At 44.5% G+C, this 15,549-nt stretch overlaps 1 protein-coding gene across 1 annotated transcript; it reads right to left on the bottom strand.

Moving 5' to 3' along the window:
* Positions 1–408: 408 nt before the first annotated feature.
* Positions 409–9,412, bottom strand: LOC139554707 (terminal nucleotidyltransferase 5A-like). The gene is made up of 2 exons (XM_071367766.1): positions 8,899–9,412; positions 409–2,257 (listed from the first exon to the last, which is right to left on the bottom strand). The coding sequence occupies exons 1-2, from the start codon at positions 9,052–9,054 to the stop codon at positions 1,232–1,234; spliced, it is 1,182 nt and encodes a 393-aa protein (XP_071223867.1). The 5' UTR covers positions 9,055–9,412; the 3' UTR covers positions 409–1,231.
* Positions 9,413–15,549: the final 6,137 nt, after the last annotated feature.

The following is a 15,549-nucleotide window of genomic DNA, read 5'->3' as shown; positions in this document are numbered from 1 at the left end:
AATGGAAAGAATAGATTATATTTCTATTGAAGGGACACCCTAGTGCATGATACAGTAGGAGAGAGAGGAGACTTAAGCAGATTTAAAGCCACAGCTAATTTGTGTTTCAACAAACAGCAACCCTAAAATTGTTTAAAGCTGAGTGATGGGGTATGTCAGTGGGTATACCATTAATTGAAATGACAATTAAACAGCTATACATTTTGCAGATTGCACCTTTAATGCCTCTGCTAAGTCATACAGACCCTTCCACCTGCTTGCCCTGCATGTCTGTGTCTGTCTTGTCATTCAAAAGGGACGATCTGTAACCTATTAGATACTTGTGTTTTATACATCCATCACATATACAACATATGTCTGAAACCATTATGAATGTGTCGATAGAGGAAGAAAGAGATAATACCAATGTTTCCATTTTGTACCTTTTTTTATTATTTGAAAAAGAAGTACCCTGACCCTGGATCGAGAAATGTACAGTAACCTGGGTGAAAAAGATCCAAAAAGAGTAAACTCCTTTAAGATGTCGGTTGGTATTTCAGGCACTTAGAATCACAAAAGTCTGTTTTGTTTTCTTCACGCTACACAAACATGGTATTATTTGGTCCTTACATCTGCAAATGAAAAGATCAGTTGAAACCACAGTCAGAACAGAATACAGATTTCTGGTTTCTTATATTTCCTTTTATGGATCCAAATACACTTAAAGTCCCTCATCACGACTGGGAGGATGAAAAGTTATTCCATCACATTTCAACCATTTTCCATACATCAAAATAGACCACCAGTCCTCACCATACATATAACAAAGAAGCCAACGCTTCAGAAAAAAACCCTAACAAAACATCATAACAATGTCTCAAATCAGATTTACAGCAGTATTCATTGAAAAACTTAGTGGGAATGGTTGCAGTTGAAGATTTGGCAAAAAGATACAATTCAATACAAATGTTTCCTTTTTTTTGGTCCTCATTGGACTTTGTCCTCAAGTCTCCCACAAGAACCCATTTTGCTACAGGTGGACTGAGCAAAGTACTCTATCAAACTGCTGAGCTCACGTTACCATAAGACAGAGGGTGTGTCTCAAATGGTACCCTATCCCTATATAGTTTCCTGGTCATGTAAAGTACTGCACTATATAGGGAATAGGGTACCATTTGAGACTAAAACAGAGAAACTAGAAGCTTAAAAAACACAACATACAACATAGTCCTCTTACACTGATCCACATCACTCAGCTGCAAGGAAGCCATGTTCTGTGGTAAGAGTTACTATAAGAGTTACTCATGGGCGACTGGACCCGCGCTATGTAGTAGTTACTGAAGTTGACGTCCCTGACGTAAGGTGCCGGCTGGTAGTAACAGGTGATGTTAGCCAGGGCAGGGATGGCGTTCTGCTCTGCCATGGCCCGTAGCGCCAGCGCCGAGATCAGTGCCAGCGTCTGGCGGCGCTCATGGCCCATCAGGCACACGGTGCTCTCGTCCACCACATGCCGCAGCGTCACCAGGCAGTCGTAGCGCTTGTCCTCCATGCCGTTGAAGTGGTTCTGGAGATACGCTTCCAGCTTACGCTGCTGCTCGCCAATGTCCGGGAAGTCGATGAAGAAACGAGAGCACATGTAGCGTTGCAGCAGCTTCATATGAGCCTCTGAGTCCGGTTTAAACCCCCGCACTAGCAGGTGGCAGTACTTCAGCAGTCCTCCTCCCCGGATCTCCTCAGGGCTGTGCGTGGCTATGGTCCTGGTGCGGAGGTGTCCCAGGGCCTCCTGGAAGTCCCCGTACATGCTCTCTCCGACCACGGTGGGGTGGAAGCTCTCAGACATGGACGTCTCTGAGCAGCGGTCGAACAGCAGCAGTGAGTCCAGGCCGATCTGGAACGAGTCCACGCTGAACTCAAACTGCCTCCGCAGAGAGTCCACAAACTTCAGCTCCACGTTCTTCCCCGTGTTGTTGGAGAGGGAGATCAGGCTCCAGCGGTCTGTGTCGTTGCACACCTTCACCAGCTTCTGGACGTAGGCTTCTTTGAGGGTCATGGGCGAGACACGGCTGAGCCCCGGAGGTAGGAAGTCCACCAGGCTGTCCAGGACCACATCTTTGACCACACGAAAGGTCTTGTCATCAGTCAGGTTTAGGCCAAAGATGAGGTCCAGGTCCTTGTAGCCCAGGCCAGTGTCCTGGTGGAGCACATAGCTGGCTGCTGAACCGTTCAGCTTCACATCCCGGACCACCACACCACGCTCCTGCAGACGCGCCCGAACCACCTGCACAGAAGAGAGAGAGAAACATGGGTGAGTGATCTGAGAGGTATTATTAGGGCATTTTATTGTCAATTTTCTTTTCCGATCAAATACGTATTTTTTTGTTGTTGCTTTCAAGTGATCTGATAGAGCAGGGGTGCCATGGTTTTAGTTTTTTCCTTTTAATTTTAAGACCTAGACAACCAAGTGAGGAGAGTTCCTACCTAATCAGTGACCTTAACTGATCAATCAAGTACAAGGGTGGAGTGAAAACCGACAGACACATGCCCCTCCATGGAATGAGTTTGACACCTGAGCGTTATCTATGAGTGATCTGCGGCCGAGATATGTTAGTGATCTAAGAGAGAGATATCCATACAAACTAGGGTGATTCATTCAAAGAACTATGCACTGAAAATGCATGCCACTGCAAGTTGAAACGTAACTTTCATGGTCACTGGCACTTTAAAAAAAAAATGGTACTATTTACATTTCAATCAAGGAATGGTTCACCTTGCTTTTAGCGTATGCTCATAACAGTAAATATAAAATACTAGCATCCAATCATTTGTTGTGTGGATGAGAATAGAGACAAGCAACAACATGGAATAGCAAATGTAATCATTACTATCAAAAGATTGTGAGAACCGTTTCTGTTTTTTGCAATGCACAGACATTTAATTTGTTCATATACTCTTATTGCCATTCTTAAAAGACAAAGGTCTGTCTTTTTCTCACGCAGAGAGATGTGACACTGAAGAAATGAACAGCCTCTGATTGTAATGCATGGAGAATCAGAGATTTTTCTGTGGAACACAGCAAGCCAGTGCATGTCTTTTGTCTCTAACTTCTGGAGGAAACCCAGCTGACCTGCAGGTTATGTAAAAGAAACATTACACATCTGTGAAACGTAGACAAATGGGGTTGGGTTGTGAACTTATAAACTCTGGTATGATTGCGCCATACTGAAAACATATTTTCCCTATGTCGTAATATCAACAGCATACTGTACTTGGTAAAGAAATGGTTCATGAGCGTATTGGGTCACAGAACAGAACCATCTGGGGTGGATCCTGGAGTTAAGGGAAGCTAAAGGCAAGGCAGCTGAGACTGACTGTTACAACACTCCAAAGAGGAAAACAAGAAACTGGGACAATACTTAACAGGCATGACCACGGTTACCAAGTACACACACTTGGTATCTTTATCCAGACACTGATCCAAGTACTCAAAGGTATCTGGTATCTAGTCTGTATATGTACACAACCACATACAATCTATTTCCCTTTCCAGGTCGGATCAAGTTCACCATTTTAAGCATAAGATAAGCATAACAACATAAGCTACGAACTCTCTTTACTATCAAAATACCTATTTTATGCAGTTGTTGTCCACAACTGTGCTACAGTGCCACCATTTCATTACAAAGTGGATATCTGCATCAGTCACCACCCACAATGAAATATGGTTTTAACCAGCTCAAGATAGAAATGCCCTCAGTACGATGCTGCCTGATTCACACCGATTGAATCAACTTTGTTTCCACGTAATTTCAATGAACTAACGTGGAATAGACATTGAATTGACGTCTGTGCCAAGTGGGGAGCCTATACGTTTGTTTCGGGAACACACAAGCACACACACGCGCAAACAAAGTTGTGCCTGAGGAAATAGGTTATGTTGGCTTCACCACTATGCCAGGAAAGGAGTGTCCTGCCGAGTCTGACTTAACATAGCTAGATTCCCCCATTCATGAATTAAGGTTACGGCCTCCTCCCTACCAACCTAAAAACAAAGACAGACCAAAAACAGACAAATTGAGACATGCATGATATGTGTTGTCTCCCTCTCTGCCAAAACTCTTGCAAAATCCTTCCTGGCCTTTAATTGTAGCCTCCTTTACCCAGGCCCAGAAACACACTGTCACTGTGTGATTGAAGAATATGAATATGGTCCATAGCTACTGACAGGGTTCCAAGGGAAGGGGTAGTGGTACTCACAATGAACAATGACACCACCATGAAAAGGTCTATTGAGGAAAAGGTTCAAAACGTAAACTAAAGGTTAAGAAAAAATGAATGTTGAGTTTCAAAGCCAATCCTTTTCAGGAACGGAAATAACAGAGAATTGAGTAAGCAATAAAATCAGTTTATGGAACCCTGCTGTGCTCATCTGTGCTGTGTTCCAGTGAGCATGGCAATCTGTTTCTATTGGTAACCCGACCTCTGGACAGATGGTCACTAATAAAAACATCCAGAATATTAAAGGCTTCTTCCTTCTTTCTGTGGAAACAAACACCAGAATATATATGAATCATTTCCCAGAGTCCTCGTGGAATAATCAATGATTCATAGAAACTGGAATATATGCTTCAATGAACACATATGTACGTATATTGGAATTAGGTTTGACTAAGCTACAAGCAGTATCCATGATAATAAACAGTAATAACTGCCTTACCAAACATAGGGTTGGGTATCAAGTATCAACCCATGATGATACCATTAAGATAGTTATACATACTGCTAGCCTGAAACAAACAATGAGGAGGAAATAATTGTCCTTAATATGGGCTGTGTGATATGTTACTGAGTCCAATGACAAGTAGGTCTAACTGAATGTAATAGGTCAACCCGAATGCCTCCAGGTGTAATGCATTACATGGTTATAATGACGTGTAAGACTTACATTAAGCACGTATGACCCCCTGATAATGTCTTATAACACAAAACGGTCTCCCAAAATAAGAAGTAACGCCCTTTCTTCTACCTCTCCAAAAGCAAGTCATTTCATTCCTGCGTTACGCAACAAGCACCGGGTGAAGTTGAGCTAAGGGGGGACACTTCCTCTCGAAGTCGACCAGGAGAAGCAAGAGACTTATAAAAAAGCCACAAACTGACCAGACGGTGTGGTGTTGACAATGTCTTGGCGACACGTTATGTACAGTCTCTTTGCATTCCTACTCCAGTCTGGCGGGTTTCCTCTAGTAGTCCATTTACCTCAGTCTGTGTGTCTCCTAAATAGCACCCTATTCCCTACATAGTGCATTATATAGGGAATAGGCTGCCATTTGTAACTCACCTTCAGTCTGACTGCAGCCTGAATGTGTTTTATTATTTTAGTGGGAAAACAGAGTCAGAAACAGCCGTTTCCCAGCTAAACCCCGTGGTCCCCTAGACACCAGTTATAGCACTGCCTGGCCTGGACAGAGAGTCACAGAAAAACCCAGCCAAGCCAAGTAAATGGCATCAGTAAATGAATGAGATGTTCAGTAGTCTATGACCCTGGCATCCGGTCCAGTCAGCCCAGAAGGCTAGCAGAGACAGCCCAGTCATACTATACTCAGTGTACTGTCAGTAGGCTAGCAGGAACAGATGATGGGGTTTTCCTCAGGGCTGAATTAGTTGCCTTGCTGTGGGTGGTCACGGCACCTGAACCAGCATTCATTTATAAAACTAGACTGGTATACAGTATTTATAAAAGTAGACTGGTGATGCAGTATTTATTATCATTAAACTAGACTGATGATGCAGTATTTATTATCATGAAATTAGACTGATGTTACAGTATTTATTACCATGAATTTAGACTGATGATACAGTATTTATTACCATGAAACTAGACTGATGATGCAGTATTTATTATCATGAAATTAGACTGATGATACAATATGTATTACCATGAAACTAGACTGATGATACAGTATTTATTACCATGAAACTAGACTGATGATGCAGTATTTATTATCATTAAATTAGACTGGTGATGCAGTATTTATTACCATGAAACTAGACTGATGATACAGTATTTATTACCATGAAACTAGACTGATGATGCAGTATTTATTATCATGAAATTAGACTGATGATATAGCATTTATTATCATAAAACTAAATTGGTGATACAGTATTCATTAATAAAACTAGACTGGTGATAAAGCATTTATTGGGGATGCAGGTTGCCTAGTGGTTAGAGCGTTTGGCCAGTAACTGAAAGTCTGCTGGATCGAATCCCCGAGCTGACAAGGTAAAAATCTGTTGTTCTGCCCCTGAACAAGGCAGGTAACCCACTGTTCCTAGGCCGTCATTGTAAATAAGAATTTGTTATTAACTGTCTTGCCTAGTTAAATGTAAAAAATATTCTACCTCATAGAGAGAGAGAATGTTGAGTTCAGCTGGCATTTCCTCGCAATGGCCTCCTTGAAAGCCAGCAACAGGAAAGCACACGCCTATATGTAGAAGACTAACAGAGCTATACACTGTAGTGTAAGCCCAAAATATGTTCCTTTCCTGTTACTCTATCTGTGGAGACGTGTGGTGTCATCATGTCATTGAGTCTTACCAACAATAGACCGACAGAGGAGTTGGCTTACAATCTGGCAGGGCCCACAACAGAACCAGGTGACTGGGCTAGTATTGTGGTGTGTGAGTGTGTGAGTGTTGAGGGTCTACTCATACCATGTCAACCTTGTCAAGAGTCCTGACCCTCTAAGGCCCCTGTTACTGGAGTGACTGACTAACAAATCCAGTTTCCCCATCCTGCCCCAGAAATGGAAGCCATCGCCGTCACCCGGGAAAGTCGAGCTCACTTCCAGTAAGCTCACAATGGTGAAACAAGAGCAGGGATGAAGAAACAACAAACAAAAACGAAACCAGATCTTCCTCAGGCTTTGCCCTACTGTGCACTCAGTCAGTCTCTATTGTATTCTACTCTATTCTAGAATCTACACCCTGAATTAGATTCGAGCAAACCTGGAAAAAGTGTGTTCCCTTTGCTTGGGTGGCCAAGCCAAGTAAAACAGGTTAGCCCCCTAGCTCTACCTCTACCACCCTACTGTTAACATGAAGTAATATCTGATCGGACACACTAAAACACATTCAATGTCTGGATATGTAATCTCGGCTGTATAACACCACTGGGTAGGCCTACTGGCTAGTGTGTGTGTGTCACAAGAGGCTGCGGAGGGGAGGACGGCTCATAATAATGTCTGGAAACGGAGAAAATGGAATGGCATCAAACACATGGAAACCATTTGTTTGATGTATTTGATACCATTCCACCTACTTAATTCTGCACCAACCATTACCACAAATCCGTCCTCCCCAATTAAGGTGCCACCAACCTCCTGTGTGTGTGTGTGTGTGTGTGTGTGTGTGTGTGTGTGTGTGTGTGTGTGTGTGTGTGTGTGTGTGTGTGTGTGTGTGTGTGTGTGTGTGTGTGTGTGTGTGTGTGTGTAGGCCTATAGTATAGTTCCTCAGAACTGTCAACTCAATGTTGGCTTATAGTTCCTCAGAACTGTCAACCCAATGTTGGCTTATCTACCCACAATCCACTGCACTAAATGAAGTGTGAGACTTCTCGTGTGGACTAAATCACCAACAGTGAGACTTTTCTTTTACACCTCCCACGGCTCAGACACACACGGACACACACAGACACACACAACAATATGGAGCCGCACACTAAACAGATGTTATCTAGATGACAGCTTTTCAATCAACACCCCCCTATTGAGAGCCCTGTGGAACACCCCGAAGAACACATTTCTGGCTGTATGAAGACGTTTTTTATTTAGGTCCTGGGTTGGATCGGTTGGTTTTCCAGGCAGGGGGGAGAGAGAGAGAGAGGAAGGGAAAACGTTACTGGAGATATGCACTAATGCTTACTGCCGATGGTATGGAGCTGCATGGCCAGCCAGAGACCACTGTAGACTTTTCCAGCCAGGGGATTTCTCTGATGAACAACATGGATAGAGCATACATCCTTCACATAGGTCTGCTCTATTAATACAGATCACAAGCATTCGTTTCATTAATGAAAGAGACTGGAGAGGAATCTTTTACATTCTCAACGTCTCTATACTCCGCCAATTATAATTCAATGTACCTTACTGTCTCTCCCTGTGTAAAAGTTGTATGGTTTCTTTGACCAATGAAATTTCTGGTTTGCAGAAGCATTGGTAAGAGAAAGTGGAAAATGACAGTTAAAGCATTAGATCATCTGCTCCTTGAGATCTCCTCCTGTCTGTTAAAGTAAATGTAAATAACATGACTGTCACTCATGATGATTCATAAGTCATGATTCACTGCAATGGGTGGATATTCAAATGTAGGCTACCAAGGCATCCCAGTATATTTCCAATACCTTGAGTAGGCTATTGTAAAAATTCAGTGTATGAGCATGCCAACATGACTGGCAAATAATCATATTCACAGATGTTTTCTGACCTGATATTGAAGAATATTGGAGCTTTTTATTCTCAGCCACAGTGCTGAGAAATGAGACTGGTCTAGATTATGATATTACACAAAGATGACATGGTTAGCCTTGGAATGCTACCAAAATACACTGCTTTCCTTACACTTTTCTTAGCCTACCTATCAAATTCGACTTTAATGTACTGTGTGTGTGCGTGTGTAGACTACCTGAGTAAAAGTGTGCAAGCGTTCGTGCGTTTAAAAAATATATATTTAATGTACATTCCTGAGTTGCCTATTCATTCACTAAAGCACTTTATGATGAGACTGAATTAGATAAATATTGAACTATTTAAAATAATGTAAAATAACAGCTATATGAGATGAGTTTGGCTAGACAAAAGTTTCGTTTCCCAATATCGGGCTGCATGCGCTCCAGAACTCCCCAGACCAAAGCCGTTATCTCACCTGGACTATCTGCCGAGGCTGTACAGAGAGCGTCGGGAAGTTTCCGCGTCCATGAATAGGGACGCTCTCTCCGAGAATAGAGTCCAACCTCTGCACCTGCTCCCAAGACAACACACAGAACCGCCGACTCTGCTCCGACTCATCCCCGGAGGACATGACGATGGGATTTGGAAAATAAGTCAATTATTTGGTAGTTTAGTTGATGTAGGCTATTATGGACAGTACCAAAGCAATTCCCAAAATAAGTGTTTCTTTTGAAGTTGGAATGAAACTTTAAATCGACAAGAAATCAAACAAAATCGCTCCTTTTGCGCTTCTCAGATTCACTTAGAACAGACGTTTCTAAACAATCTAGGCTGAAGATCCGAGAGAGTTCTGCACATGCAAATCATAGACCCGTAAACTGAACAGTGTGGCATCTCCAAAATTCTGCTGCGCTGTGATACACTTCTAGCTGTAATCCAGCTAGAGGCATATTGACGGGTTTTAAGAAAATGGGATTAACATAAGCGTCCTGATTGGCTGTTTGGCAGGTTTATGAAGACGTACCTCAACACACAGAAGACTACAAGCGGCCATGCGCACACACCCACTTCCCTTGCGTCAGCAGAGACCAGTCTGTTGCTGTCATTGGATACTTCAGTCACATTTAGTATACGCATTAGAGGGCTATTTACACTGTCTATTGGCAAACGCATCTTCTGTTCTGTAGAGTGAGTAGACATGTAATAGACTAATAATAATAATAACAACAACAACAACAATTTAATCATAAGAACAACAATTAATTTAACTGTCTACTCTAGAATGATAGAGTTAGGGCTCTATTCAGTCAGTAGCTCTGAAGATCCGCTTTATAGCGCGATTGACAACTAGGCAATGTTCCAGCAGTTGTGGAGAATGCATTCCGGTTAATACTACATACACTACAATGCATTCTCCACAACTTGGCTCAAACGGAAATTAGACAACCTTACCATTTCTAGCGCAATCATTAACTCTTTAGTGATGCAGATTGACTAGAGCCTTTACTCTGGTTATTGTGAATTATAAGCCTGCATTTCTTTTCACTTAAGTAGGGGAAAACATTTGTTTCTGTTACAGTATAATTTAACCCAGTCTGTATCTCCATCATGTCTTTATTGAAAACCGGTCATTCACACTTTTCAAAACTGTCCTGACCAGCCAGCAACCTCACACTCTATAATGCAGTGGATCTCAAACTCTTTGGGTCCGGGGCCCCATTTTGATTGCAAACTAATCAGGGACACCCTCGTCAGAACTCGAGTTTGATCAAATAAAGGCATTTTACTATGACTCCAGGCAGTGCATGGCCAGATGAACCAAGCCTCGGGCCCTGGAAAGAAACATTCTAAAGGCCCGCCTCTTGGCATCGGAAAGAACATTTAGCAGTTTTCAAGCAAATGTCTTGCAATTCTACACTTTCTACACTTCTACATTTTGTCATGGGGCAGAATAATGTTTTGTTGTTACAGCTTTAAAACTTCTTATGGCTGAGATCCCGCTAACGGGATCGATATGACAACAGCCAGTGAAAGTGCAGGGAGCCAAATTCAAACAACAGAAATTGCATAATTAAAATTCCTCAAACATACAAGTATTTCACACCATTTTAAAGATACACTTCTTGTTAATCCCACCACAGTGTCCGATTTCAAATAGGCTTTACGGCGAAAGCACCACAAACGATTATGTTAGTTGAGTGCCTATTCACAGAAAAACACAGCCATTTTTCCAGCCAAAGACAGGAGTCACAAAAAGCAGAAATAGAGATAAATTAATCACTAACCTTTGATAAACTTCATCAGATGACACTCATAGGACTTCATGTTACACAATACATGTATGTTTTGTTCGATAAAGTTCATATTTATGTCAAAAAATCTCAGTATACATTGGCGCGTTATGTTCAGTAGTTCCAAAAACATCCAGTGATTTTGCAGAGAGCCACATCAATTTACAGAAATATTCATCATAAATGTTGATGAAAATACAAGTGTTATACATGGAACTTTAGATAAACTTCTCCTTAATGCAACCGCTGTGTCAGATTTAAAAAAAGCTTTACCGAAAAAGCAAACCATGCAATAATCTGAGTACGGCGCTCAGACACAAATCAAGCCAAACAGATATCCGCCATGTTGTGTAGTCAACGGAAGTCAGATTATAAATGTTCACTTACCTTTGATGACCTTTGATGATCTTGATGATCTTTGATGATCTTCATCAGAATGCACTCCCAGGAATCCCAGTTCCACAATAAATGTTTGATTTGTTCGATAAAGTTCATCATTTATGTCCAAATACCTCCTTTTGTTAGCGCGTTTGGTAAACAAATCCAAACTCACGACGTGCGTGCAAGTCCAGCGGAAAGTACGGACGAAAAGTCCAAAAAGTTATATTACAGGTCGTAGAAACATGTCAAACGAAGTACAGAATCAATCTTTAGGATGTTTTTAACATAAATCTTCAATAATGTTCCAACTGTAGAATTCCTTTGTCTGTAGAAATGCAATGGAACAGAGCTCGCTCTCACGTGAACGTGCGTGGTCAGCTCATGGCACTCTGCCAGAGCCCTGACTCATTCCCCTCTCATTCGCCCCCACTTCACAGTAGAAGCATCAAACAAGGTTCTAAAGACTGTTGATATCTAGTGGAAGCCTTAGGAAGTGCAACATGACCACTTCCCACTGTGTATTCGATAGGCCAAGATTTGAAAAACTACAAACCTCAGATTTCCCACTTCCTGGTTGGATTTCTTCTCAGGTTTTTGCCTGCCATATGAGTTCTGTTATACTCACAGACATCATTCAAACAGTTTTAGAGTGGTTTCTATCCAAATATACTAATGATATGTAAAAAGAAAAAAAAAACATTTTGGTATTGAGTTGAGAAATGTATAATTGGTGGAGTTCTATGGATACAATACTCCAGTAAGCCTCCAGGCCCAGGTTTCCCAGGGTCAAGGACATCAATTAATAGATTCAAAATATTACAATGTATTGCACCTTATTAGAACATTAATTGAATCTGTTGTTGTTAGTAGTATTCCACAACACGTGGAACACCTGCTGCCCGCGGACCCCCTCCTGTCTACGGACCCCACCTTGATAACACCTGCTGCCCGCGGACCCCCTCCTGTCTACGGACCCCACCTTGATAACACCTGCTGCCCGCGGATTCCCTCCTGTCTACGGACCCCACCTTGATAACCCCTGCTGCCCGCGGACTCCCTCCTGTCTACGGACCCCACCTTGATAACCCCTGCTGCCCGCGGACTCCCTCCTGTCTACGGACCCCACCTTGATAACCCCTGCTGCCCGCGGACTCCCTCCTGTCTATGGACCCCACCTTGATAACCCCTGCTGCCCGCGGACTCCCTCCTGTCTACGGACCCCACCATGATAACACCTGCTGCCCGCGGACTCCCTCCTGTCTACGGACCCCACCTTGATAACACCTGCTGCCTGCGGACTCCTTCCTGTCTAAGGACCCCACCTTGATAACACCTGCTGCCCGCGGACTCCCTCCTGTCTACGGACCCCACCTTGATAACACCTGCTGCCCGCGGACCCCCTCCTGTCTACGGACCCCACCTTGATAACACCTGATGCCCGCGGACTCCCTCCTGTCTACGGACCCCACCTTGATAACACCTGCTGCCCGCGGACTCCCTCCTGTCTACGGACCCCACCTTGATAACACCTGCTGCCCGCGGACTCCCTCCTGTCTACGGACCCCACCTTGATAACCCCTGCTGCCCGTGGACTCTCTCCTGTCTACGGACGCCACTTTATAACCCCTGCTATAATGACATGTCTCAGTGTGAGCATGCTTGCTTGTTTGTGGAAGGTGTCTGTTACCCAGTCTCCCTGACTAGTCTCCCTGACTATTCTCCCTCTACCAGTCTCCCTGACTAGTCTCCCTCTACCAGTCTCCCTGACTAGTCTCCATCTATCAGTCTCCCTCTACCAGTCTCCCTGACTAGTCTCCCTGACTAGTCTCCCTCTACCAGTCTCCCTGACTAGTCTCCATCTATCAATCTCCCTCTAACAGTCTCCCTGACTAGTCTCCCTCTATCAGTCTCCCTCTAACAGTCTCCCTGACTATTCTCCCTCTATCAGTCTCCCTCTAACAGTCTCCCTGACTAGTCTTCCTCTATCAGTCTCCCTGACTAGTCTCCCTCTAACAGTCTCCCTGACTAGTCTCCCTCTATCAGTCTCACTGACTGTTCTCCCTCGATCAGTCTCCCTCTAACAGTTTCCCCGACTAGTCTCCCTCTATCAGTCTCCCTCGAACATTCTCCCTGACTAGTCTCCCTCTAACAGTCTCCCTGACTAGTCTCCCTCTACCAGTCTCCCTGACTAGTCTCCATCTATCAATCTCCCTCTAACAGTCTCCCTAAATAGTCTCCCTCTATCAGTCTCCCTCTAACAGACTCCCTGACTAGTTTCCCTCTATCAGTCTCCCTGACTATTCTCCCTCTATCAGTCTCCCTCTAACAGTCTCCCTGACTAGTCTTCCTCTAACAGTCTCCCTGACTAGTCTCCCTCTAACAGTCTCCCTGACTAGTCTCCCTCTATCAGTCTCCCTCGAACATTCTCCCTGACTAGTCTCCCTCTAACAGTCTCCCTGACTAGTCTCCCTCTATCAGTCTCACTGACTGTTCTCCCTCGATCAGTCTCCCTCTAACAGTTTCCCCGACTAGTCTCCCTCTATCAGTCTCCCTCGAACATTCTCCCTGACTAGTCTCCCTCTAACAGTCTCCCTGACTAGTCTCCCTCTATCAGTCTCCCTGACTAGTCTCCCTCTATCAATCTCACTGACTGTTCTCCCTCTATCAGGCTCCCTCTAACAGTCTCCCTGACTAGTCTCCCTCTATCAGTCTCCCTCGAACATTCTCCCTGACTAGTCTCCCTCTAACAGTCTCCCTGACTCTTCTCCCTCTATCAGTCTCCCTCTAACAGTCTCCCTGACTAGTCTCCCTCTATCAGTCTCCCTGACTAGTCTCCCTCTATCAGTCTCACTGACTGTTCTCCCTCTATCAGTCTCCCTCTAACAGTCTCCCTGACTAGTCTCCCTCTAACAGTCTCCCTGACTCTTCTCCCTCTATCAGTCTCCCTCTAACAGTCTCCCTGACTAGTCTCCCTCTAACAGTCTCCCTGACTAGTCTCCCTCTATCAGTCTCCCTCTAACAGTCTCCCTGACTAGTCTCCCTCTATCAGTCTCACTGACTGTTCTTCCTCTATCAGTCTCCCTCTAACAGTTTCCCCGACTAGTCTCCCTCTATCAGTCTCCCTCTACCAGTCTCCCTGACTAGTCTCCCTCTATCAGTCTCCCTCTATCAGTCTCCCCGACTAGTCTCCCTCTACCAGTCTCCCTCTACCAGTCTCCCTGACTAGTCTCCCTCTATCAGTCTCCCTCTAACAGTCTCCCTGACTACTCCCTCTATCAGTCTCCCTCTAACAGTCTCCCTGACTAGTCTCCCTCTAACAGTCTCCCTGACTAGACTCCCCCTAACAGTCTCCCTGACTAGTCTCCCCATAACACTCTCCCTGACTAATCTCCCCCTAACAGTCTCCCTGACTAGTCTCCCTCTATCAGTCTCCCTCTACCAGTCTCCCTCTACCAGTCTCCCTGACTAGTCTCCCTCTATCAGTCTCCCTGACTCTTCTCCCTCTATCAGTCTCCCTCTAACAGTCTCCCTGACTAGTCTCCCTCTATCAGTCTCCCTGACTAGTCTCCCTCTATCAGTCTCACTGACTGTTCTCCCTCTATCAGTCTCCCTCTAACAGTCTCCCTGACTAGTCTCCCTCTAACAGTCTCCCTGACTAGTCTCCCTCTATCTCCCTCTAAGTCTCCCTGACTAGTCTCCCTCTATCAGTCTCCCTGACTACTCCCTCTATCAGTCTCCCTCTAACAGTCTCCCTGACTAGTCTCCCTCTAACAGTCTCCCTGACTAGACTCCCCCTAACAGTCTCCCTGACTAGTCTCCCCCTAACACTCTCCCTGACTAATCTCCCCCTAACAGTCTCCCTGACTAGTCTCCCTCTATCAGTCTCCCTCTAACAGTCTCCCCGACTAGTCTCCCTCTATCAGTCTCCCTCTACCAGTCTCCCTGACTAGTCTCCCTCTATCAGACTCCCTCTAACAGTTTCCCTGACCAATCTCCCTCTATCAGTCTCCCTCTAACAGTCTCCCTGACTAGTCTCCCTCTATTAGTCTCACCCTAACACTCTCCCTGACTAATCTCCCCCTAACAGTCTCCCTGACTAGTCTCCCTCTATCAGTCTCCCTCTAACAGTCTCCCCGACTAGTCTCCCTCTATCAGTCTCCCTCTACCAGTCTCCCTGACTAGTCTCCCTCTATCAGACTCCCTCTAACAGTCTCCCTGACTAATCTCCCTCTATCAGTCTCCCTCTAACAGTCTCCCTGACTAGTCTGCCTCTATCAGTCTCCCTGACTGTTCTCCCTCTATCAGTCTCCCTCTAACAGTCTCCCTGACTAGTCTCCCTCTAACAGGCTCCCCGACTAGTATGCCTCTATCAGTCTCCCTCTACCAGTCTCCCTGGCTAGTCTCCCTTTATCAGTCTCCCTCTATCAGTCTCCCTCTACCAGTTTCCTTGACTA

The sequence above is a fragment of the Salvelinus alpinus genome, chromosome 26, assembly GCF_045679555.1.
Source record: "Salvelinus alpinus chromosome 26, SLU_Salpinus.1, whole genome shotgun sequence".
Taxonomy (NCBI): domain Eukaryota; kingdom Metazoa; phylum Chordata; class Actinopteri; order Salmoniformes; family Salmonidae; genus Salvelinus; species Salvelinus alpinus.
The sequence above is the reverse complement of the archived record's forward strand: the minus strand, read 5'-3'. Positions and strand labels throughout refer to the sequence as shown.